At 44.2% G+C, this 25324-nt stretch overlaps 1 protein-coding gene across 2 annotated transcripts in view; it reads left to right on the forward strand.

Moving 5' to 3' along the window:
* The window catches only part of LOC141110387 (beta-1,4-galactosyltransferase 3-like), a 163677-nt gene extending 159915 nt beyond the window's left edge, over positions 1-3762 (forward strand). For both annotated transcript variants that reach the window (XM_073601706.1, XM_073601707.1), the window contains exon 7: positions 2654-3762. In XM_073601706.1, the coding sequence (XP_073457807.1) occupies positions 2654-2804 (151 nt within the window). In that variant the 3' untranslated portion in view covers positions 2805-3762. The remainder of the gene's footprint in view (positions 1-2653) is intronic.
* The last annotated feature ends 21562 nt before the right edge of the window (positions 3763-25324 follow it).

The raw sequence follows: 25324 nt of genomic DNA on the forward strand, positions 1-25324 counted from the left end.
CAGCATCTCAGCCTGTCATAGAATGTAATAGGCCGTTAGCATTGGGGGTTGGAAGACACATCCGTGCCACCTGGGTGTCCAAAAATGGCAGGATTTGATGCACAGGGGCCCAAACCGCCTGTGTGCATGACTACGTTTTGCCCTAAATTTATAGATTTTATCGAAAATGTTTTATAACCGAAAATTTATTTTTTTATTAAAATTTTCTTTTTTTTTTTTTTTACATTTTATATACTAAAAAAAAGAGGTGATCAAATACCACCAAAAGAAAGCTCTATTTGTGTGGAAAAAAAAATATATAAATGCCATTTGGGTACAGTGTAGCATGACCGCGCAAATTACCAGTTAAAGTAACGCAGTGCTGAACAGCAAAAAAAAAAAAAAAAATGGCCTGGTCATGAAGGGGGTAAAATCTTCTAGAGCTCAAGTGGTTAAAGAATAGTTCTGGTTAGACAGGAATCCCGCTATAACTGCTTCAATACTGGGAACATCCACCCCCCCCCTTCCTGCCCAGGCCAATTTTCAGCTTTCTGTCACAATTTGAATGAAAATTGTGTGGTCATGCAACACTGTACCCGTATGAAATGTCTTTTTTTTTTTTTTTTTTTTTTTCATACAAATAGAGCTTTTTTTTTTTTTTTTTTTGGTATTTAATCACCCCTGGGTTTTTTTAATAAACTAAAAATGAACCACTTCAGTCCCAGAAGATTTGGCTGCTGAATGACCGGACCATTTTTTGCAATTCGGCACTGCGTCGCTTTAACTGACAATTGCGCGGCCGTGCGACGCTGTACCCAAACAAAATTGACGTCCTTTTTTCCCCACAAATAGAGCTTTCTTTTGGTGGTATTTGATCGCCTCTGCGGTTTTTATTTTTTACGCTGTAAACAAAAAAAGAGCGACAATTTTGAAAAAAAAAAAAACGCAATATTTTGTACTTTTTGCTATAATAAATATCCACATTTTTTTTTCCCTCAGTTTAGACCGATATGTATTCTTCTACATATTTTTGGTAAAAAAAAAAAATCGCAGTAAGCGTATATTGATTGGTTTGCACAAAAATTATAGTTTCTCCAAAATAGGGGATAGATTTATGGCATTTTTATTATTATTTTTTTTACTAGTAATGGCGGCGATCTGCGATTTTTATCGGGACTGCGACATTATGGCGGACACATCGGACACTTTTGGGACCATTGGCATTTATACAGCGATCAGTGCTATAAAAATGCACTGATTACTGTAAAAATGTCACTGGCAGGGAAGGGGTTAACACTAGGGGGCGATCAAGGGGTTAACTGTGTTCCCTAGTGTGTGTTCTAACTGTAGGGGGAGGGGACTGACTAGAGGAAGTGATGGATCGCGGTTCCTAGCTATTAGGAACACACGATCTGTCACTTCTCTCAGAACAGAAATGTGTGTGTTTACACACACACACTTCCATGTTCTGTCCCTCGTGCCCACGATAGCGACTGTCGGCCACGAGCATCGGCACCCCCCGCTGTGCAGTGGGCGCGCGCGCGCCTGTTATCCTGATTCCGCGGCCCAACGTATAGCTACGACGGTTCGCAGGATCGTGCCGACCTGCCGCTGTAAAATGACAAATACGCGGTTTTTTTTTCGTTTCTGTTATAACATTTATCTTTCCTCAGAAATTTAGACCAAACTAGATTCTGCTACATTTCTTTGGTGAAAATAACCCAAATCAGCGTTTAATTCTTAGTCTGTAGGAAAGTTATAGATCCACAAACCATGGGATATATCTGAAAATTGATCAGTCCTGATGTACTGACAGATCTCATTTTTTGAGGCCTGAAATCATTAGGACAGTACAAATACCCCCCAAATGACCCCTTTTTGGAAGTTAGACAGTCCAAGGTATTTAGTAAGAGGCATGGCGAGTTTTTTGAAGTTGTAATTCTTTGTCACACTTTTTGGGAAAATGAAGAAAGTTGAAAAAAAAAAAATTTCACAACAAGCTATTTTTTTTGTACATACTGTCACCAGTGCAGTACAGTGTTGTCATATAACGGTGTGGCGGTGATCAGGGACACTGGTGACAGTATGTAAAAAAAAAAAGTTTTTTTTATTTAAACACTGTGACCAAAGAAATATAGTGTTACCATAGTAACATTGTACTACTCTGGGGAAGTGATCAAGATTTTTTATTTATTTTTTTTTACACACACACATGATTGCTTATAGTAGTGAATTTCACTGCTATAAGCAACCATTTTTACTGAATGAAACTGATTCATTCAGTGTGTATTGTGATCAGCCACAGATGAGCTGTGATTGGCCCTGTCTGTACCATGTGATCACTGTGACCAATCCCAGCTAGCAACAGAATTGTGCACAATGAATGGCATGAATCAGTCATTCATTGTTTACAACTGTCATGGGATCTGCTTGATTGGTCACAGCGATCGCATGGTACGGGCAGCGGGCTGGTACACTGATCAGTCATTGGCTGTGTCCAGATTTTGGAAGGACATCATATGACGTCCTGCCCGTTATTTGACAATAGGCCGAGCAGGAAATGGTTCCGTAAACATCTGAGCATACGTCGGTCTGATTTAAGTGTACATAGTCTTTAAAAGCTTCCAGAATGTCATTCACCCTCTAACATTTATGCCATTTTATCTCATCACAGGTTCAATTTGTTGGCCAAAACGCGTCGAACGTGGCGACAAGACGGCATGAACGCTCTCCGGTACAACCTGCTCTCCAAGGAGCTGCTTCCTTTGTACACCAATATCACAGTAGACATCGGCTCTGAAAAAGGGTTCCATCCCATGACGTGAGACCGGAACTCCCACCCACCCAACCAGATGTGCCGTATTTACTTTGAAGGTCCTTCCAAAAACGATGAGCAGGGAGGACTCAACACGTGGACTATAGAATGCAATATATATGTATTTTTTTTTCCTTTCTACACTTCTGTTTATCAAGATTAACATAAACCAAAGATCGGATACAAGTGTTGCCGGCTCAACGTGTTGCTAAATCCTCCGTGATGTCTCCCGGGGGTTCGGATTTTAAACACAACGCATCCCCTCCCCCCCCTCTGGGATTGGTCACCCAGTAGAACAGACTTGTGCACATCGCTTTGAAAGACATCTCTGGAGCACTGTGAAGTTTTTCTGCAGTGCGTTTTTTTTTCTGTCACTTTGTGAAATCTTTTTTTTTTTTTTTTTTTTAAGTGCAATTTCTTTAAATTTAGAATTCTTTAAAGCTTTTCACAATCGGACAGATTTCAGAAGGGGGCTTCTTGTATGGATTTCATTCCTAGTGGACTGAGAACACTGAAACGCTGACTTTTTCAGAGTCAGAAAGAAAAACAAATTCTACCAGTCTGTCGTTTTAATTTTTCTATACATTTTGTTCACAATTCCTGTATATTCCTTTTTTTTCTTTTTTTTTTTTTTCCTTCATTAAGGACGCTTTGTTCTTTGCTGCACATTAAGTTATCCGAACATAAGAAAGTATCACACAGACACTTGAATGCAATGGATCAACAACCAGTATTAACTTTCTATCCAAAGTGCCTTTAAATGCCAATCTGATGTGTGCGGTGTGTCTTTTTTTTTTTTTTTATAGAAAATATGAAAAGAGATTAAAAATCCGCACACAGGACAATGGAAATCATATGCTGAATGACTTTGCTGGAGCGGAGAGGACAATATGGTCTCACTTCGCTCTTACTCTAATGTGAACATTTCAAACATCTCTGAAATAAAGGAATCTATACATTGGAATGTACCATGACAATGTCACTTTATATTTGTTTGTTTTGTTTTTTACGGAATGGGAAAAATGTTATACATCTCACTTTATATATATATATATATATACAGTTGTGCTCATAAGTTTACATACCCTGACAGAATTTATGATTTCTTGGCCATTTTTCAGAGAATATAAATAATAACACAAAAACTTTTCTTTCACTCATGGTTAGTGTTTGGCTGAAGCCATTTATTATCAATCAACTGTGTTTACTCTTTTTTTAAATCATAATCACAACAGAAACTACCCAAATGTCCCTGATCAAAAGTTTACATACCCCCCGTTCTTAATACTGTGTATTGCCCCCTTTAACATCAATGACAGCTTGAAGTCATTTGTGGATGAGGCTCTTTATCTTCTCCGATGGTAAAGCTGCCCATTCCTCTTGGCAAAAAGCCTCCAGTTCCTGTAAATTCTTGGGCTGTCTTGCATGAACGGCACATTTGAGATCTCCCCAGAATGGCTCATTGATATGGAGGTCAGGAGTCTGAGATGGCCACTCCAGAACCTTCACTTTATTCTGCTGTAGCCAATGACAGGTTGACTTGACCTTGTGTTTTGGATCATTGTCATGTTGGAATGTCCAAGTACGTCCCATGCGCAGCTTCCTGGCTGATGAATGCAAATGTTCCTCCAGTAATTTTTGAAAACATACTGCATTCATCTTGCCATCAATTTTGACCAAATTTCCTGTGTCTTTGTAGCTCACACATCCCCAAAACACCAGCAAATCCACCTCCATGTTTCACAGTAGGAATGGTGTACCTTTCATCATAGGCCTTGTTGACTCCTCTCCAAATGTAGTGTTTATGGTTTTGGCCGAAAAGCTCAATTTTGGTCTCATCACTCCAAATGACGTTGTGCCAGAAGGTTTGAGGCTTATCTCTGTGCTGTTTGGCGTATTGTAAGCGGGATACTTTGTGGCATTTGTGTAGTAATGGCTTTCTTCTGGCGACTCGACCATGCAGCCCATCTTTCTTCAAGTGCCTCCTTATTGTGCATCTTGAAACAGCCACACCACATGTTTTCAGAGAGTCCTGTATTTCACCTGAAGTTATTTGTGGGGTTTTCTTCGCATCCCAAACAGTTTTCCTGGCAGTTGTGGCTTAAATTTTAGTTGGTCTACCTGACCGTGGTTTGGTTTCAACAGAACCCCTCATTTTCCACTTCTTGATTAGAGTTTGAACACTGATGATTCTCAATTCATTGGATATCTTTTTCTATCCCTTTCCTATTTTATACAGTTCAACTACCTTTTCCGGGTCTGTCAGGAGTCCAGAAAACTCATTGACCTTTTATACACACACACACAAATTACAAGCACACAAATCACAGGTGAGGATGGTTACCTTTAACAGTAATTCAAACACCTTTGTGTCAACTTGTGTGCATGTTATCAGCCCAAAATCACCAGGGTATGTAAACTTTTGATCAGGGTCATTTGGGTAGTTTCTGTTGTCATTATGTTTTAAAAAGAGTAAACACAGCTGATTGATAATAAATGGCTTCAGCCAAACACTAACCATCAGTGAAAGAAACGTTTTTGTGTTATCATTCATATTCTCTGAAAAATGGCCAAGAAATCATAAATTCTGCCAGGGTATGTAAACTTATGAGCACAACTGTGCTTGCGTGTATATATATAAAATATTAAAGCTGCATGATTGATCGTTAAAAGATCACAATCTCAATTCAACTGCCCTCACATGCTTAACATTCTATGTAAACAGTGCAGAGCCCAGCTGTCAAAAAAAAAAAAAAAAAAAAAAAAAAGACAATTGTTTATCAACATTCCTCAGGGCAGAGAGATAGAGAAGAGATACAATGTATCTCTCGGTTCTTTTAGATCAGTGTTTCTCAACCTTTTTACTGCGGAGGAACCCTTGGCAAAAAGTCTGAGATCTCGGGGAACCCATAAAAAAAAATTTCAGATCTACAATTTAGGAAACATGGGATCTGATCAGGGAGCTGTAGATATAACCACACTTATTGTAGAAATAGCTTTAAATAATAGAATAAAAATGAGAAGTCACCTGACACCAACATTCTAGTGTGGACAGGGCACATAGAAATCAATTGTTTTCTTTATGTCCTTGCAGAGACCTACATTAGAACAAGCCCAAAACATTCTAAGCAAGTCACATTTGCACATATTTTCCATCAGTTTTTTTTTTTTGCACATATGCTGTGAACGAGGTCTTACTGAACTTGAACCAAAACGCCCAAATATTGTGATTCATAAATAGCAGAGTATGGAAACAGTTGGGACTACATGCCTAAGAATTGATGGAAGGTGGTGCAGATTTGACTTGCATAGAATACTTTGGTCACATCAGGTGCAGAGACATGCATTTTCCTTATGTAGATTGCTGCTAGGACATGAAGAAAATAAATGATACCAACATTGTGGTGTGAACAGGGCACATAGAAATCAGTTGAGTATTTTTCTCGGCAGAAAAAATAAGCACATGATATCAATGTTGTTTTCAATGTGCACTGACAAGCGAGTACTGTCAATGCTCCTTAATACCTGGTGCCTCCTCTATAGTTCCATCTAGGGCTGCAACTAACGATTATTTTCATAATCGATTAGTTGGCCGATTATTGTGTCGATTAATCGGTTAATAACCTTAAAGGGTGTGGTGTATAATTTAGTTAATATGTAAAGTTTTAAAAAAAAAGGCAATTTATTCTTAAATATCTCTATGCAGTGGTAAATATAAATAACCAACTATATGGTTAGGGAGCAAAATATCGAATCCACTGAGAAAAACAGACAGAAGAAATATACTGTATATACTATTAGAGGAGATATATACTGTATATACTATTAGAGGAGAGATATACTATTAGAGGAGAGATATACTGTATATACTATTAGAGGAGATATATACTGTATATACTATTAGAGGAGAGATATACTGTATATACTATTAGAGGAGATATACTGTATATACTATTAGAGGAGATATATACTGTATATACTATTAGAGGAGAGATATACTATTAGAGGAGATATACTGTATATACTATTAGAGGAGATATACTGTATATACTATTAGAGGAGAGATATACTGTATATACTATTAGAGGAGATATACTGTATATACTATTAGAGGAGAGATATACTGTTTAACCCTTTCATGACTAAGCCTATTTTTGAAATTTGGTGTTTACAAGTTAAAATCCGTATTTTTTGCTAGAAAATTACTTAGAACCCCCAAACATTATATATATTTTTTTAGAAGAGAGTCTAGAGAATAAAATGGCGATTGTTGCAATATTTGTTATCACACGGTATTTGTGCAGCGGTGTTTTAAACGCAAATTTTTGGAAAAGTGACTCTTTCATGAATTTTAAAAAATCCAAACAGTAAAGTTACCCCAATTTTTTTGTATAATGTGAAAGATGATGTTACGCCGAGTAAATAGATACCAAACATGTCACCCTTTATAATTGCACGCACTCGTGGAATGGCGACAAACTACGGTACCTATGAATTTCCATAGGCGACGCTTTAAAAATTTTTTACGGTTACCAGGTTTGATCTACAGAGGAGGTCTAGGGCTAGAATTATTGCTCTCGCTCTGACGATCGCCCCATCCCTCCTTTACACTTCAAAGTATTCAGATCGCCGAAAACGGCGATTCTGAATACTGTATACTTTTTTAAATTCGGCGCCATTGGCAGCCGAGTAAACGGGAAGTGACGTCATGACGTCGCTTCCGCGTTTACAATTAGAAGGCTGGAACGAAGCCGCTCACAGCTTCGTTCCAGCCCGCCTCCAGCCGCCGAAGATTCCCGATAGGACACCGGGCCTCCCGATCGCACGGGAGGCCCGGTAACAGCGGCGGGAGGCGGCGGGAGGGGGGGATGTCCCCTCCCGCTCCTCCGGTATAACAGCCGAGGGGCTTTTAGCCGCATCGGTTGTTATACTCGGGTAGCCGATCGCCCGGCTGAAAACAACGTTACCGGGATGATGCCTGCAGCTGCGGGCATCATCCCGGTATAACCCCGGAACCTGAGTACGCATATGTGCGTACGGTCGGCGGGAAGGGGATATACTATTGGAGGAGAGATATACTGTATATACTATTAGAGGAGAGATATACTATTAGAGGAGAGATATACTGTATATACTATTAGAGGAGAGATATGCTGTATATACTATTAGAGGAGAGATATGCTGTATATACTATTAGAGGAGAGATATGCTGTATATACTATTAGAGGAGAGATATGCTGTATATACTATTAGAGGAGAGATATGCTGTATATACTATTAGAGGAGAGATATGCTGTATATACTATTAGAGGAGAGATATACTGTATATACTATTAGAGGAGAGATATACTGTATATACTATTAGAGAAGATGTACTGTATATACTATTAGAGGAGAGATATACAGTATATACTATTAGAGGAGAGATATACTATTAGAGGAGAGATATACTGTATATACTATTAGAGGAGAGATATACTGCATATACTATTAGAGGAGAGATATACTGTATATACTATTAGAGATATATACTGTATATACTATTAGAGGAGAGATATACAGTATATACTATTAGAGGGTGAATCTGGTAAATATAATCAGACTCAGAGATCAAATATTTTTATTAAAAAACAAAACAAACGTCTTCCTTCAAAAAAAAATGTAATTTTAAGAACGTTCGTTCGATTTTCTAATTGTTAGTGGGGTCAAATCGACGTTCCTTTTCAACCACAGTGATGGGAGAATTTAGAAATAGAAAATTTCTTGGTGAAAGGAATTTTCAGACAGTGGATGTGGTTTTCGTTCAGAAATTACATTCATTTTGAAAACAGAATGTTAAAAACAAGTTTTCAAACAACATTCTATCATTCAGCGAATGATATATTCTGAATATTCTTGTCTGAAAATTGATCCGTGTGACCAGCATAAGGCTCGGTACACACCTATGCAGTTTGCCCTTACGTCTAGTAACATTAAACATTTTTAACCCCATTTAGTAAATGAGATTAAAAAAACAAAAATTAGCCCTTTATAGTACAAAAAAAAGCAGATAATCACTACTGTAAGGGGTTCATTATTTTTTACTGTAGACCTGTGAAAGTAATATTTACAGTAGCGATTTGCTCTTTTTGTACTATAAAGGGCTTATTTTACTGTAGTTTTTTTTTAACCCCATTATGTTACTGGCCGATTAATCGATTATGAAATTAATCGATTACTTTTTTCATAATTGATTAGTTGTTTCAGCCCTAGTTCCATCACCTCTGAACCTGTGAGGGTGGTGCCAGGAGTAGTGCTGACAGAGGGAGAGCATGGCTGAATGTTGCAGGAGATGAGATCCTGTGTATGGTAGCAACTGAATGCAGACTGCAGGGGCCTGTGGCTGGATGAGACTGAATCATAATAGCATTATGTACAATTATGGCATAACATAAATCTATTATAATCTCACCTCCTGTTACATTCAGCCTGATCCAGCTGTGTGCCCAACTCTCTGCTCCCCTCCCTCTGCATTCAGTGATGTTATATATAGGATGTCCCCTCCTGTTCTCCCCTCCCTCCTGCAGTCTGCATTCACCCCTTCTGTACACAGGAACTCAGCTTTCAATCCAGCCATGTGCTCCCTTTTCTCTGCTCCCCCCCTCCATAGTGTGCATCACTGCTACCGTTCAGACAGATTTCACCTTCTGATCTGGTAATCCCGCCTCCACAGTCCTCATTCCCGGCTCTCTTCACGGCTCCCACTCTGTGCTCCCTGCCTCCAGTCTTTATTCTCGTCGGCTCCCATTGCCACCCGCCTCCATTCTCGGCTCCCATTGCCACCCGCCTCCATTCTCGGCTCCCATTGCTACCCGCCTCCATTCTCGGCTCCCCGTCTCCATTCTCGGCTCCCATTGCTACCCGCCTCCATGCTCTCCATTCATGGCTCCCCACCTCTAGTCTCGGCTCCCATGGCTCCCCGCCTCCATTCTCGGCTCCCATTGCTACCCGCCTCCATTCTCTGCTCCCCGCCTCCATGCTCTCCATTCATGGCTCCCCGCTTCCATTCTCGGCTCCCATGGCTCCCCGCCTCCATTCTCAGCTCCCTGCCTCCATGCTCTTCATTCTCGGCTCCCCGCCTCCATTCTCGGCTCCCATGGCTCCCCGCTTCCATTCTCGGCTCCCATGGCTCCCCGCCTCCATTCTCGGCTCCCATGGCTCCCCGCCTCCATGCTCTCCATTCTCGGCTCCCCACTAAATTCAGAACTCCCGCTCTCTCCATTTTTCATGACTCCGCCCTCTGAGCCGGAACTGCAGAGAGGGCATTGAGTATCAAAGTGAGAATTGTCAGCGCACATGGGGAACACTGAAAAACAACATTCGGCAGGTATACATCCGCCACAATGTTGAATCGTGGTGGAACCCCGCTTGAGGAACACTGTTTTAGTTGAAAGGAATGAACTGTCTGTGGATTAGGTCAGTTTAACCACTTAAATAGGAGGTCCAGCCTGGGTAAAAAAAAATTAAAGTCAGCAGCTACAAATACTGTAGCTGCTGACTATTAATATTAGGGCACTTACCTGTCCAGGGAGCCCGTGATGTCGGCACCCCAGCCGATCTTCGGATCGACTCCCGGGTGCTGCTGCCGCCATTCTTGGTAAGGGAACCCGGCAGTGAAGAGCTTCAGCGTCACTCCTGAGCATGCGCGGAGCGCGCTACGCTTTCTAATTGGCCCGGCGGCAGGGGAAGGAGGAGGGGAGCTGAACGTCTGGGAGATCAGGCTGCGGCCCGTCTACAGAAGTGGACCTGTCAAAAACAGGCCCCCCCCACCGCCCTAAAAAGGTGCCAAATGTGGCACCGGAGGGGGGAAGGAAGCGTATAAGCAAGAGTTCCACTTTTGGGTGGAACTCCGCTTTAACCACTTGCCGACCGCTGGCTGTCATATGACGTCCTGGGATTTCAGTGGGGATATCTGAATGATGGGTGCAGCTACAGGCATCGTTCAGATATCAATCTTTTCCACCAGCGATTCCCTTCACCATAAGAACAATCATAGCAGCTGTTCAGCCATTTGATTGTTCTTATAGGCAGCGGAAGGGGACGCCCCCCCCCGGCCTCCGGTGCTTTTCCCAGGTCGCCCGTACGATCGGCGAACCGGAGAAGAAATTCACCGTCGGCAGAAGTTAGCCATAGAGATTTCCGAGGGACAGATGGTCCTCGGCAATCTCTAGGACTCTCGGAGGCCCAGGCGCGACATTATGACGTCACGCCTGGGCTGGCGGAAGTAAACAAAGCCGGTGTAGTGTCACATATGGCGACCCATCACATTTGGCTACACGCTGGACTGCGCATGCGCGACACCGCCATATGCGTTCCAACACCGTGGTGATCTGCGCTTGCGGTTCAAGCCCCACCATCCAAGTGGACATAGAGTTAGATTATAATTATGCAGAGTGAAGTGAGGCCGTGCCCGAAGCGTAGCAAGCCCACGAGAGGCCCTGTGACAAAGTGGTCTTACAACAGTGTTGGAACGCATATGGCGGCGTCGCGCATTCGCACTCCAGCGGGTGGCAAAATGTGATAGGTAGCCGAATGTGACGTGACATCGGAAAGGCTGGGATGATGAATTTATTTATTTTTTATCTCAGCCTTTCCTGCCTAGAGGAGAAATGTGGGATCTCCATAAAGAGGACCTGTCACGCACCATTCCTATTACAAGGGATGTTTACATTCCTTGTAATAGGAACAAAAGTGATCAAATTTTTTTTCTTTTAAAGGGAAAGTGTAAAAATAAAATAATTTTAATAAAATAAACAAAAATTAAAGCACCCCCGTCCCCGCGAGTTCGCATGCAGAAGCGAACACATACGTAGGTCGCGCCCGCATATGTAAACAACGCTCAAACCACACATGTGAGGTATCGCCGCAAAGGTTAGAGCGAGACCAATAATTCTTACACTAGACCTCCTCTGTAACTCTAAACATGGAGATTTTTAAGCACTGAAGTTTGGCGCCATACCACAAGTGTGCGCAATTTTTAAAGCATGGCATGTTAGGATTCGATTTACTTGGCATATCGTCATCTTTTACATTATACAAAAAAATTGGGCTAACTTTACTGTTTACAGTAAAGTTAGCCTAATATTTTTGTATAATGTGAAAGATGATGATGTTACGCCGCGAGAATCGTGATCTTTATTCTAAGCAAAAAAAAACATGATTCTCATTTTATCCAGAATCATGCAGCTCTAAATATATATACACACACACAATATTGTCAAAAGTATTGGGACGCCTGCCTTTACACGCACATGAACTTTAAAAGAGAAGTTAAGGGTTTTTTTTTTTTTTTTTTGCAAATTCATACTTACCTAGGTGGATGCTGCATCTGTCCCCCGTCGCCTCTGCACTGAGAACCGAGCGATCGAACACTGCCGATGGCTCGGTTCTCCGAGGTCCCCGAGCAGAGAGCTGCTGCCTGTCAGTCGGCAGCCCTCCTCTCTGCCCCCCGCGCTCACTGGAGCACTGAGCCATGGAGGGGCGGGGCCGTCTCTGAGACGGGCATCAGTCCAGGCAGCTGGAGGATCCAGACTTTGTCGTGATGACGCGGAGCCTGGACTGATTCCTGTGACGTCAGCAGAGAGCGGACTGCAGACCACACTCTGTTGAAAACGGGTCACAGGAGTGCAAAACTAATTGCTCTCTTGTGACCCTTAGGAGAAACCCAGCCAAACGAGCTCAGGCCGGACTTCTCCTTTAATGGCATCTCAGTCTTAGTCCGTAGGGTTCAATATTGGCCTGCACAGAGTCCTGACCTCAACCTGATATACATCTCATTTTGCATGTGCAGCACTGCTAAACAATTAAAGTGTCTCTAAAGGCAGAAGGTATCTCTGGATTAACCACTTGCCTACCACTACATCAAATATATATGTTGCGGTCTGCAAATGGTTTACCAGGATTATGGCTGAAGATATAATCCATAACCCAGGTACCATTTTTTATTTTTTTTTTTTGCAGGTGGCTGGCTTTCTTATGAAATCGGTCCGAGCAGCTTATGAGGACGTCCCCTCCCGCTGCTCGCTGCTGTTTCTCGGGCTTACCGTTTCTGCCGGTTTTCCTGAGAAACGATCCGGTGGTGCGGCTGGCTGCTCTCATAGTTAACACTCTTTGATCGCCTCTATGGCCTTGGAGGACCGGAGTGACGTCATGACGTCACTTCCGATCCAGGCTGCAAGAAAATATATTTTTTCCAGTCCAGGCTGGAAGAATATATATATATATATATATATATATATATATATATATATATATATATATATATATAATAAATATCTCCATTTTTTTTTTTGAAAAAAGCTAATTTTTTTCTCAGTTTAGGCCGATATGTATTCTTCTACCAATTTTTTGTAAAAAAAAAAAAAAATCACAATAAGCGTATATTGATTGGTTTGCGCAAAAGTTATAGCGTCTACAAAATAGGGGATAGATTTATAGCATTTTAATTTTTTTTACTAGCAATGGCGGCGATCTGTGATTTATCGGGACTGCGACATTATGGCGGACACATCGGACACTTTTGACACATTTTTGGAACCATTGTCATTAATACAGCTATCAGTGCGATTAAAAATGCATTGATTACTGTAAAAATGTCACTGGCAGTTTAGAGGTTAACACTAGGGGGCGATCTAGGGGTTAACTGTGTTCCCTGGGAGGTGTTTCTAACTGAATGCATTGATTACTGTAAAAATGTCACTGGCAGTGAAGGGGTTAACACTAGGGGGCGATCAAGGGGTTAACTGTGTTCCCTGGGAGGCGTTTCTAACTGAAGGGGGAGGGGACTAACTACAGGAAGTGATGGATCGTGGTTCCTAGCTAATAGGAACACACGATCTGTCACTCCTGTCGGAAAAGAACAGGGAAGTGTGTTGTTTACACACACTCGTCCCTGTTCTGTGTCTCTTGCTCACAATCTCTCGTGGCTGGTGGTCATCGCGACCTTCGGCCACGAGCACCAGCACCCCCGCTGTGCAGCAGCGCGCGCCTGCTATCTGGACCCCGCGAGCCAACGTACAGCTATGTGGTTTCGCGCAGGGGAGCCAACCTGCCACAGTATAACTGCGGCGGCTGGTCCGGAAGCGGTTAAACTTGTAAACAAAAAGTACCAGAAAAAGCCAGGTCTTCAAGTATCCCACATTTTGCTGCATTTCTGCCTGCGATTCCAGTACTCTTAGGTGTGAACGGGGCCTTAGGCCTCCTGCACAGGGGTGGCTTGGCTGTGGCAAGCCTGGCATTTTTTTGGGTGCCTGGGAGTCACAGGTGCGCCGTCCAGCCCCGCTGCCAGCAGCCTGTCAAAATATATGGCAGCTGGACACTGCGCTGATTGGTACTCCTGTTTAGGGCCACATGCGTTGGATGCCAAAGTATTTCATGGGAGGCGAGTCCTCCAGCAGTGCAGAGTATTTTAGGAGAAGAGAGAGTGGTTTTAGCCCGCCAGCGTCAGATCCCGGCGTTTTCAGGTGCCTGGGATGCTCAGATGAAGCGCCACTGCCAGCAGCCTTTCAAAATCAATGGCAAGCTGAATTATGCGATGGCCGGATGCTGTACCAAGCCGTACTCATGCTTAGCCCCGGTTCACACAGGGGCGACTTAGCCGCCTGACAAGTCGCGTCCCGTTCTGTACTACGGAACCGTTCTAATAGGAGCGGCCAAAGTCGCCCCGACTTAGAAAAAGGTTCCTGTACTATTTTTGGGGCGACTTCAGGCGACTTGCATTGACTTCTATACAGAAGTCGTTTTGCAAGTCGCCGCTGAAGCCGTGTGCAGGTCGCCTCTGTGAGTCGGCCTGCAAGTCGTGTTGCCCCTGTGTGAACCGGTGCTTAGGGCTGTATGTCCCCAAACATGGGAATTTTGCGTCCCAAACATGGGAATTTTCCACAAAAAAAAAAAAAAGGGTAGCAGTCAGTACCCGGCCCAGCCGCCACCTATGTCAACAGGCTGCTGGAACCCGCACCTGTGACTCCCGGCCACCCCACTGACACCGACCACCAAAGCCAAACCATTGCATTAAGCATACCTCCCAACATTTTGAGATGGGAATGAGGGACACCTACTAGCAAACATGTGTAGGCATAGGACACGCCCCCTTAAAGGAGAGTTAACCAAAAAAAAAAAAAAAGGTCAATTAAATGCACAAGTGTTTTTTTTTTTTTTACCACTACTATTCCTTTGGCTTTTAAAATTTACAGATGCAGCAATTTAGAAATCAGATGAAAGGTTTAGCGCTGGAAACACTTTGAAAGATAAAAAGTGCATTTTATATACATCTATATGGATCAGACCAAAATGAGGGACAAATGAGGAGTAATGAGGGACAGAGGGACATTGCTCCAAATCAGAGATAGTTGGAAGCTATGCATTAGGGTCTAAGGCAATTATAGACATTATACTACATTTGAAGGTAAAAAAAAAAAAAAAAAAAAAACAACAGGAGAGTATGATGTATGTATTGCTCTTTTGTGCTCACTTTACCTTACTCTACTCCCCCGTAACTATCATCTTCTTATCCCAGTTGTGGATTTCTGCACACTGGTTACTTTTACACACTTGCAGAGAAAAATATATATATATATATCCCGCAGCAACTTAACTGAACAAGAACAAGCTTGTAAAAAAAAAATTAAAAATACAATAAGAATGTGAGTCAGTGCTGGCCTGGAGCTATACTTGGTATGTAAGTAGAGCATTCTATGTTGTGTCTTTGTGCCTAGACCAGACTAAGCATTGAGCTATTTATACTCAAGGTAAACACACAAGTCCGCTTTTTTTTTTTTTTTGTTTATTTTTTTCAAGTTCAACCAGTAGGTTGAACAAAAAAAAAAAAAAACTGACCGGATTTCCCCATCCACACACTCAATGTGGATGAGGGAATCCTCCCAGCTGAGTCATTGTATTCTGACAGCGGGGAGACTTCCCTCCGCCTGCAGACACTGATCAAGCACAGAAACTAGCCAGGCCATACACTAGAGTTGCCACCTCATCCCTTTAAACCCGAACACCTTTGAATGACACGGGTTCTGAGGCTAATTAAATGCAGATAAGGCACCAAGTGAGTTTATTACCGCCTTAATCATCCACAGAACCCGTGTAACTAATAGGTGTTCGGGTTTAAAGGGATCTGTGTATGGGTAGGCTAAATGTACCTCAAGTTCATTTGATCAACTTGGGTACAACCAGCATGCCGTTTTTTATCTGCGGTTATTGCTAGTGGTTGCTATAGCCGCTAGCGATAATCAGAGTCTTCTCCTGGCGGGGACAGCTCCCCCCACTGGTAGAAGACAATGGCCTGGTAGGAGGGATTCCCCCATCAACACTGTTAATGGGGGAATCCAGCAAATTTCTTTCCTGCAACCCTTTGCAGACAAGAAGTTTCCTCCATGTATGGCTGCGGCCTTAACCACTTGCCGTCCGCCGATACACGTCCTCACTTTGAGGACAGATATCGATGTTATGGCAGCAGCTAGCTGCCATAAACCCAGTAGCCACGTGTTCGGCTGGCTACGAGATCAAAGTGGTCTCTGCGGCGGATTCGCTGCGAGATCACTTTTATCGGTGGCGGGAGAGGGTCCCGCCGCGATCCGGTGCCCTCCGCCGCTTACCTGAGCCGTCGGCAGCAGCAGGGGCAATCCGGTCATCTCACTGGCTGTGATGGGAAGATGGCCCCCCCACCCATCCCCATGACACTGCAGGGCAGAAGCTACGTCAAAACATCACTTCTGCCCATAGATCTTAAAGGGCCATTTTTTTTAAATAATTTTTTTAAATGACTAATTTATTTTTTTTTTTTTGCCCATACCTCCGATATGGGCAGACAGTTACCTACTGACAGGAAGCTCAATTAATTATTTAGATCAGGGGTGTCAAACTCAATTGCATTGCAGACCACATCAGCAGTATGGTTGCCCTCAAAAGGGCGATTGTATCTGGGGTGTGCGACGTACAGAGTGCAGCGTTCAGGAGTGTGCTATGTACAGAGTAAAGGAGTGCGCTATGTACAGGGTTCAGGGGTGCGCTATGTACAGGGTTCAGGGGTGCGCTATGTACAGGGTTCAGGGGTGCGCTATGTACAGGGTTCAGGGGTGCGCTATGTACAGGTTTCAGGGGTGCGCTATGTACAGAGTCCAGGGGTGCGCTATGTACAGAGTCCAGGAGTGCGCTATGTACAGAGTCCAGGAGTGCGCTATGTACAGAGTCCAGGAGTGCGCTATGTACAGAGTCCAGGAGTGCGCTATGTACAGAGTTCAGGAGTGCGTTTTGTACAGAGTTCAGGAGTGCGCTATGTACAGAGTTCAGGAGTGCGCTATGTACAGAGTTCAGGAGTGCTCTATGTACAGAGTTCAGGAGTGCGCTATGTACAGAGTTCAGGAGTGCGCTATGTACAGAGTTCAGGAGTGCGCTATGTACAGAGTTCAGGAGTGCGCTATGTACAGAGTTCAGGAGTGCTCTATGTACAGAGTTCAGGAGTGTGTTTTGTACAGAGTTCAGGAGTGTGTTTTGTACAGAGTTCAGGAGTGCGCTATGTACAGAGTTCAGGAGTGTGTTTTGTACAGAGTTCAGGAGTGTGTTTTGTACAGAGTTCAGGAGTGCGCTATGTACAGAGTTCAGGAGTGTGTTTTGTACAGAGTTCAGGAGTGTGTTTTGTACAGAGTTCAGGAGTGTGTTTTGTACAGAGTTCAGGAGTGTGTTTTGTACAGAGTTCAGGAGTGCGCTATGTACAGAGTTCAGGAGTGTGTTTTGTACAGAGTTCAGGAGTGTGTTTTGTACACAGTTCAGGAGTGCTCTATGTACAGAGTTCAGGAGTGTGTTTTGTACAGAGTTCAGGAGTGTGTTTTGTACAGAGTTCAGGAGTGTGTTTTGTACAGAGTTCAGGAGTGTGTTATGTACAGAGTTCAGGAGTGTGCAAAAGGAGTATCAAGTACAATACCTGACTGAGGTCTTCATATTTCCTCCTAAGACCCCTTTCACACTGAGGTGTTTTTTGCGGCGTTTTAGCGCTAAAAATAGCGCTATTAAACCGCTCATAAAACGCTCCCCATGCATCTCAATATACCCTTTCATACTGAGGCGTTGCGCTGGTGGGGCTTTGAGAAAAGTCCTGCAAGCAGCATCTTTGGAGCAGCTTTTGGGCATTGAAAAAAGCGCTTCAAAAATGCCCTTCTCCATTGAAATGAATTGAAAGCGCTGTAAAAACGCCCGAATATCGCCTATAATCCGCCCTGAGCTGTAGAAAAGTCACATGATCTCACAAAAAGGTAAACATGCAAGCAGAAAAGAGAGCATCTACAGCAACAGGACTGAAATTGTGAGGTAGGGAGGTGGGGTTGTTCTTTGACACCCATACTTCAATAATGCTTGAAAAACACCGTTAAAACGCCTGCAGCGTTGCGTTAATTTTACCACTAGCTCCCCAAAAACGCGGTAATATCGCTAAGGCGTTTTAGGGCATTTTTGAAGCGTCTCAGTGTGAAATATGGCTCTAAGTAATATAATGGACGCTCTTTTAAAGCGGAGCTCCACCCAAAAGGGGAAAACACCTCTTGTCTGACTCCTCCCCCCAATGCCATATCTGGCACCTTATGGGGGTGCGGGTACCCGGTTTTGACAGGTACCCGCTCCCACTTGCAGTTCAGTTCACAGCGGTGAAGTGAGCCGGAAGTTGTCATCGCCCCACCAACCCCCGCTGCTGGCCCATTCACAGATCGCAGTGTGGTCCACGCATACGCAATAGGAATCAGGCAGTAAAGCTGCAAGGCTTCACTGCCGGATTCTTTCACTTAGCTGAGATGGCGGTGCCAGCCCCCAAGACCCGATTCAAGAATCCACTTGGGTGGGGCTACCCTTGGATTCCTGGACAGGTAAGTGCCCTAAGCCTCGGTTCACACCAGAGGCGGTACGACTTGCAGGTCGCCTCACCGAGGCGACCTGCACACGACTGCCCGGGCGACTTGCAAAACGACTTCTGTATAGAAGTCTATGCAAGTCGCCCCCAAAGTCGTACAGGAACCTTTTTCTAAGTCGGAGCGACTTGCGTCGCTCCGATTAGAACGGTTCCATTGTACTGAACGGGACGCTACTTGTCAGGCGACCTAGGTCGCCTGACAAGTCGTCCTAGTGTGAACCGAGCCTAATAGTAAAATTCAGCAGCTACAGTATTTGTAGCCGATTTGTCATTTTTGGAAGGGGGGACGACGAGGGGGGGGGGCAGAACTTTGCTTTTAATGTGTGCTGGGGGGGGGGGGGCGGGCTTTTCTCTACTTTAACTGGTCATTTTTTTGTACACAAATAGAGCTTTCTTTTGGTGGTATTTGATCACCTCCCGGATTTTTATTTTTTGCAATATAAACGAAAAAAAAAAAGACCGAAAATTGTGAAACGAAAATATTTTTTACTTCCTGCTATACAACATATCCAATACATATATATATATATATTTTAAATCAACTTTCTTCATAAATGTAAGCCGATATGTATTCTGTTACATGTCTTTGGTAAAAAAAAAAAAAAAAAATCCCAATAAATGTATATTGATTGGTTTGTGTGATCCTTATAGCGTCTACAAACTATGAGATATATCAAAACAACAACAACAAAGAAAAATTCCCAGCTCAACTTACCAGCCAGCCTGCAACAACCCAAATTCTACTGTCTAACAGTTCACATTAAAAACAAGGGGTTTCATTTACACACATTTGCAAATACATGCGTGAGCTGCAGGGGCCGCAACAAGGCACCCCGGTATTATCTGCAGTCCTATCATAGTTGGAGCCATAGCTCCCAACTGTCCCTGATTTGGAGTAATGTCCCTCTGTCCCTCATTCCTCCTCATTTGTCCCTCATTTTGGTCTGATCTATATAGATGTATATAAAATGCGCTTTTTATCTATCAAAAAGTGTTTCCCAGAGCTAAACCTTTCATCTGATTTCTAAATTGCTGCATTTGTAAATTCCAAGAGCCAATATAAAGGAATAGTAGTGGTGAAAAAAGCATTTGTGGGTTTAACCAATCTTGTTTATTTTTTGTACAATGCTCCTTTAAGGGGGCGTGGTAGGGGGTGTGTCCTATGCCTGCATACTTTTGCTGATAGGTGTCCCTCATTCCCATCTCAAAAAGTTGGGAGGTATGGTTGGCGCACATATATAATAATGAATAGACTGAGAGCCCGGAACCCTCCTTAAAGGCACGCGGGCGCACTGGACGCCCAGCATATACAGCACCATGGCAGGTAAGGTGTCCAGTGCGTCCCCCTCACGGTACAAACAAATGGCCACTGTCCCCACCTATAACTGACCCTGACAGCAAGGAGCACATGGAAGGGCGACGCATCTCAAACAACAACAAAGAAAAATTCCCAGCTTGCTTACCACCAAGCCTGCAAACTATGGTATATATACTGGAATATCATTTTTATACTAGCAATGGCGGCAATCAGAGACTTGTAGTGGGACTGTGCGGCGGGCAATCTGACACTAACACTGGGTGGGAACTGACATCACCAGTGACACGAATACAGCAATCAGTGATAATACTATACACTGTCACTGTACTGACACTGGCTGGGAAAGGGGTTAACATCTAGGCAATCAAAAGTTTCACTGAGTGCTTAAATAGGAACTGCAGTCTGCTCACATCATTTGTAATAAAAACATCTTTGCCGTTCTGAAGCTTCCCTCCAACCACTTTGCCTATTATTTTATATATACTGCGATTCTGTACTTGCCAAATATGCTGCAGAAATCTCCCTCCACTGAGTCTGGCTGCATCCATTTTAACTGTGGGCAGCTGAAGCTGCTGCCCTGTTCAAACAGAGGCACACCTCCAGCTCTGCAGCTCTCATTGGCCCTCTTATGACTCATTCCCCCCCCCCCTCCCTTTCTGGAAAACTCTCACCAGAGTGAGGGAGAGAGCTGTGCATGACGACATAAGCCTAGTCCAGGGATATGCAATTAGCGGACCTCCAGCTTGTGCAGAACTACGAGTCCCATGAGGCATAGCAAGGCTCTGTCAGCCACAAGCATGACACCCAGAGGCAGAGGCGTGATGGGACTTGTAGTTTTGCAATAGCTGGAGGTCCGCTAATTGCATATCCCTGGCCTAGGCTAATGACCAGACAAGGAACAGGAAGTGGGCTGTATAAGGGATTTACTGGTAGAAAAAAAATGTTTTTTTATCCAAAGTTAAAACAACAACAACAAGGGCAGAAGATTTAATAGATGGAAAGTTGAAAAAAATAACAGAAGGTCTGCTTTAACAATGTGTAATGGGTGCTGCTTTTTACTAATAATCTCTTTGTTTATTATCCCTGCAAAGAATACATAAAAACAACTGAGATTGCTCTGTACAGAACTCTGTGTTGATTGTCAACACAGAGCTCTGGGCTGTGATTGGACAGAGCCAATCATCAGGTCCCAGGCATAAACCATTGTCTGGGACCTACTGACAAACTCCAGCTGTGTCCAATTACAGCGGCGGGGGGGGGGGGGCCTGCATGTGCGCACCCTGAACCCGAATGTACCAGTACATCACTGTTCTTCAATGGGCTGCCTGTCCGCAGTACACTGCAGGTGGGCGGTCTGCAAGTAGTTAAATATCCATATAAAAGCAGATATACAGGCAAAGAAGAGCACAGGGCATGCAGACAAGAGTTAACGCGTTTCGCTCTGGTTTGGCGCTTACTCACGGTCCACTGTTGTCACCATCAGTAAACCTGTCCTGAAAAATGCTGTCCAGCCCTCACAGGAGATCAGCAGCACTGAGATATAACCAAGGACTGAGAGAAAAAAAAAAATTGAAAAGTATTTCATTTTAAAATCAGACAATTGTTTATGGTGCAGATAAAAGGTCTTTCTCATAGTTGTAGAGCAGCAGACATACTGGCTCATATACTGTACTCATCCATCTGTTAGTCCTTCTCCTGTATATCTGGTTGAAAAATATAAATTGTTTGGAAAAAAAAAAAAAAAAAAAAAAAAAAAGGTCATTCAGCTGGAAGTTGATATCTAAAGAACAATCGTCAAACATTGAAATAAAATGACTGACTAGGCCGCTTGCCATTCCGGGACATGACAGGATAATGCTGCCACACGGTGGCCATCTCCTGAAATTGCACGCTTAATGTTCCCTTTCTAAGGCTGTGCAGCCAAAAGCAAGCGATTGGTACAGATTATTATACTGGAGATCTGTGTTTGTCTCAAAGCATCATATAAACAACTACCATTTTATAATAAAAAGAAAAACATTAACTTTTTTTTTCCCGAGCCTTTGTTACATCTCAGTGATGCTGATTTCCCGCCGCCGCTTCCCATCTATCTGCACTCCAGCGATGGCGGCATTTCCCAGGACAGGATAACTGATGGTGACTGACCCCCATACCTGTCTAATGTGTGTTGAAATTGTTGCTTGTAGTCTCCAGGGGGACACGGGGACAGAGCGTTGTCACCCTATAACAGGAAGTGCCTGGACAAAGATGACCAGGGGTTATTGGCGGGATCACCAGGGATTATTGGCGGGATCACCAGGGATTATTGGCAGCATCACCAGGGGTTATTGGCAGCATCACCAGGGGTTATTGGCGGGATCACCAGGGATTATTGGCAGCATCACCAGGGGTTATTGGCAGCATCACCAGGGGTTATTGGCAGCATCACCAGGGATTATTGGCGGGATCACCAGGGATTATTGGCGGGATCACCAGAGATTATTGGCGGGATCACCAGGGATTATTGGCGGGATCACCAGGGATTATTGGCGGGATCACCAGGGATTATTGGCGGGATCACCAGGGATTATTGGCGGGATCACCAGGGATTATTGGCGGGATCACCAGAGATTATTGGCGGGATCACCAGGGATTATTGGCGGGATCACCAGGGATTATTGGCGGCATCACCAGGGATTATTGGCGGGATCACCAGGGGTTATTGGCGGGATCACCAGGGGTTATTGGCGGGATCACCAGGCATTATTGGCAGCATCACCAGGGATTATTGGCGGGATCACCAGGGATTATTGGCGGGATCACCAGGGATTATTGGCGGGATCACCAGGGATTATTGGCGGGATCACCAGGGGTTATTGGCGGGATCACCAGGGGTTATTGGCGGGATCACCAGGGATTATTTTAATGGAAGGTGCCAGCTTCTTGTGTCACCAGGACGGAAAGTGAGGGAAGATCTGCAACTGAGTTGACACTGGAACAGGGATACAGGGAAAATCATCCAATGGGAAAACTCGTTGCAATCACAACTGGCGTGGCCAGTGAAGCAGCACTGGCTGAGGCCATACACTTTAATAAGCAACGGGTCGGTCCTATTCCCTTTATGCCGACACTCCTGGACTAGTACAACTAGACGCCTATTCCTTTATTCTGAACACCGGCAGGGAAGTATTTAAACCTCCAGCTCCGAGCGGCATGACATGTTCCTCCAAGTCGCAATAAAAAAAAATGAATAGCCAGTTTTATGATAAAATATTAAAACCAGCTTTAGCTGCAATATTTACCTTCAATCAAGAGATTTCCCTCACAGTACTTTCTTTCTACCAGTAGATGTCCTCAGTCTGAAGGAGGACAATATAGAAACCGCACTTTAAAAGAGGAAGCACTGCAAATTTCATTCAGATTGTGTGGATGCATACCTCCCAACTTTCTGAGATGGGAATGAGGGACACCTATCAGCAAAAGTATGCAGGCATAGGACACACCCCCTGCCACGCCCCCTTAACTACTTGCCGCCTGCCCACTGTCAAATGACGGAGGGACGGGGTTGCTTTTGTTCTGGGATGCCCTCATATGACGGCGTCCCAGAACAGCCACTCTTGCGCCAATCGCGGCCGCGCCATGTTGCTAGGACACGCGTTGCGTCCGCGGCTCTTTAACCATGTGATCGGCTGTGTCCAATCACAGCCGGTCACATGTAAACACGGAGATCCTGGTATTCGGCGCTCCTTGCCTCGCACTGACAGAGTGTGTGGTGAGGAGAGACGATCAGTGGCAGGGCAGCGGCAGGGGACAACAAAACATGTAATCAGGGCACTGATTACATTATAGCGTCACCAATCAGTGCCAGCAAATAGTGACCACCGTTGCCCACCACCGCCCACAAGTGCCACCAATCAGTGCCCATTAGTGATGCCAGTCAGTGCTAGCTATCAGTGCCGCCTATCAATGCTGCCCACCAATGCCCATCACTGCTGTCCATCAATGCCCATCGGTGCCGCCTATCAGTGTGGTCTATCCGTGCCGCCCATCAGTGCCCATAAGTGCGGCATATTAGTGTTTCCTCATCAGTGCCACCTCATCATTACCCATAACTGCCACCTCATCAATGCCCACCAGTTCAGCCTCTCAGTGCCGCTTCATCAGCGCACATCAGCGAAGGAGAAAAATTACTTATTTACAAAATTTACTGACAGAAACTAGGTAAAACTTTTTTTTTCAAAATTTTTGCTCTTTTTTTTTTGTAAAAAATAAAAAACCCAGCGGTGATTAAATACCACCAAAAGAAAGTTCTATTTGTGTGAAGAAAATGATAAAAAAAAACTTAATTTGGGTACAGTGTTGTATGACCGCGCAATTGTCATTCAAAGGGAGACAGCGCTGAAAGCTTCCTTTATATTGGCTTTTGAAATTTACAAATGTAGCAATTTAGAAATTGGATGAAAGGTTTAGCTCTGGGGAACACTTTGAGCCCTTGCACACTGGGGCGGTTTGCAGACGCTATTGCGCTAATAATAGCGCCTGCAAACCGCCCCGAAAGTGCCGCTGCTTTCATTCCAGTGTGCAAGCCCCGAGGGCTTGCACACTGGAGCGATGCGCTGGCAGGACGGTAAAAAAAGTCCTGCTAGCAGCATCTTCGGAGCGGTGAAGGAGCGGAGTGTATACAGCTCCTTTACCGCTCCTGCCCATTGAAATCAATGGGACGGCGCGGCTATACCGCCGGCAAAGCGCCTCTGCAGAGGCGCTTTGCGGTGGTATTTAACCCTTTCTCGGCCGCTAGCGGGGGGGGGTAAAACCGCCCCGCTAGCGGCCTCATACCGACGGTAAAACGCCGCTAATAATAGCGGCGTTTTACCGCCGCCGCCGCCCCCCGCTGCAGTGTGCAAGGGCTCTTTTTGAAAGATAAAAAGTGCAATTTATATACAACTATATAGATCAGACCGAAATGAGGGACAAATGAGGAGGAATGAGGGACAGAGGGACATTGCTCCAAATCAGGGACCGTCCCTCGAAATCAGGGACAGTTGGGAGGTATGTGTGTTGTTTGTCACATTTGGGGGGGGGGATTTACTAAAACTGGAGCACTCAGAATCTGGTGCAGCTGTACATGGGAGCCAATCAGCTTCGTACTTCAGCTTGTTCAATTAAGCCTTGGCAATAAAACCTGGAAGCCGATTGGTTTCTATGCAGAGCTGCGCCAGATTTTTGCGCTCTTCCGTGATTAGTAAATAACCCCCATCGGCACAACGAACGTTTCATACAAACACCACATTAA

The sequence above is a fragment of the Aquarana catesbeiana genome, linkage group LG10 (genome assembly GCF_042186555.1).
Source record: "Aquarana catesbeiana isolate 2022-GZ linkage group LG10, ASM4218655v1, whole genome shotgun sequence".
Taxonomy (NCBI): domain Eukaryota; kingdom Metazoa; phylum Chordata; class Amphibia; order Anura; family Ranidae; genus Aquarana; species Aquarana catesbeiana.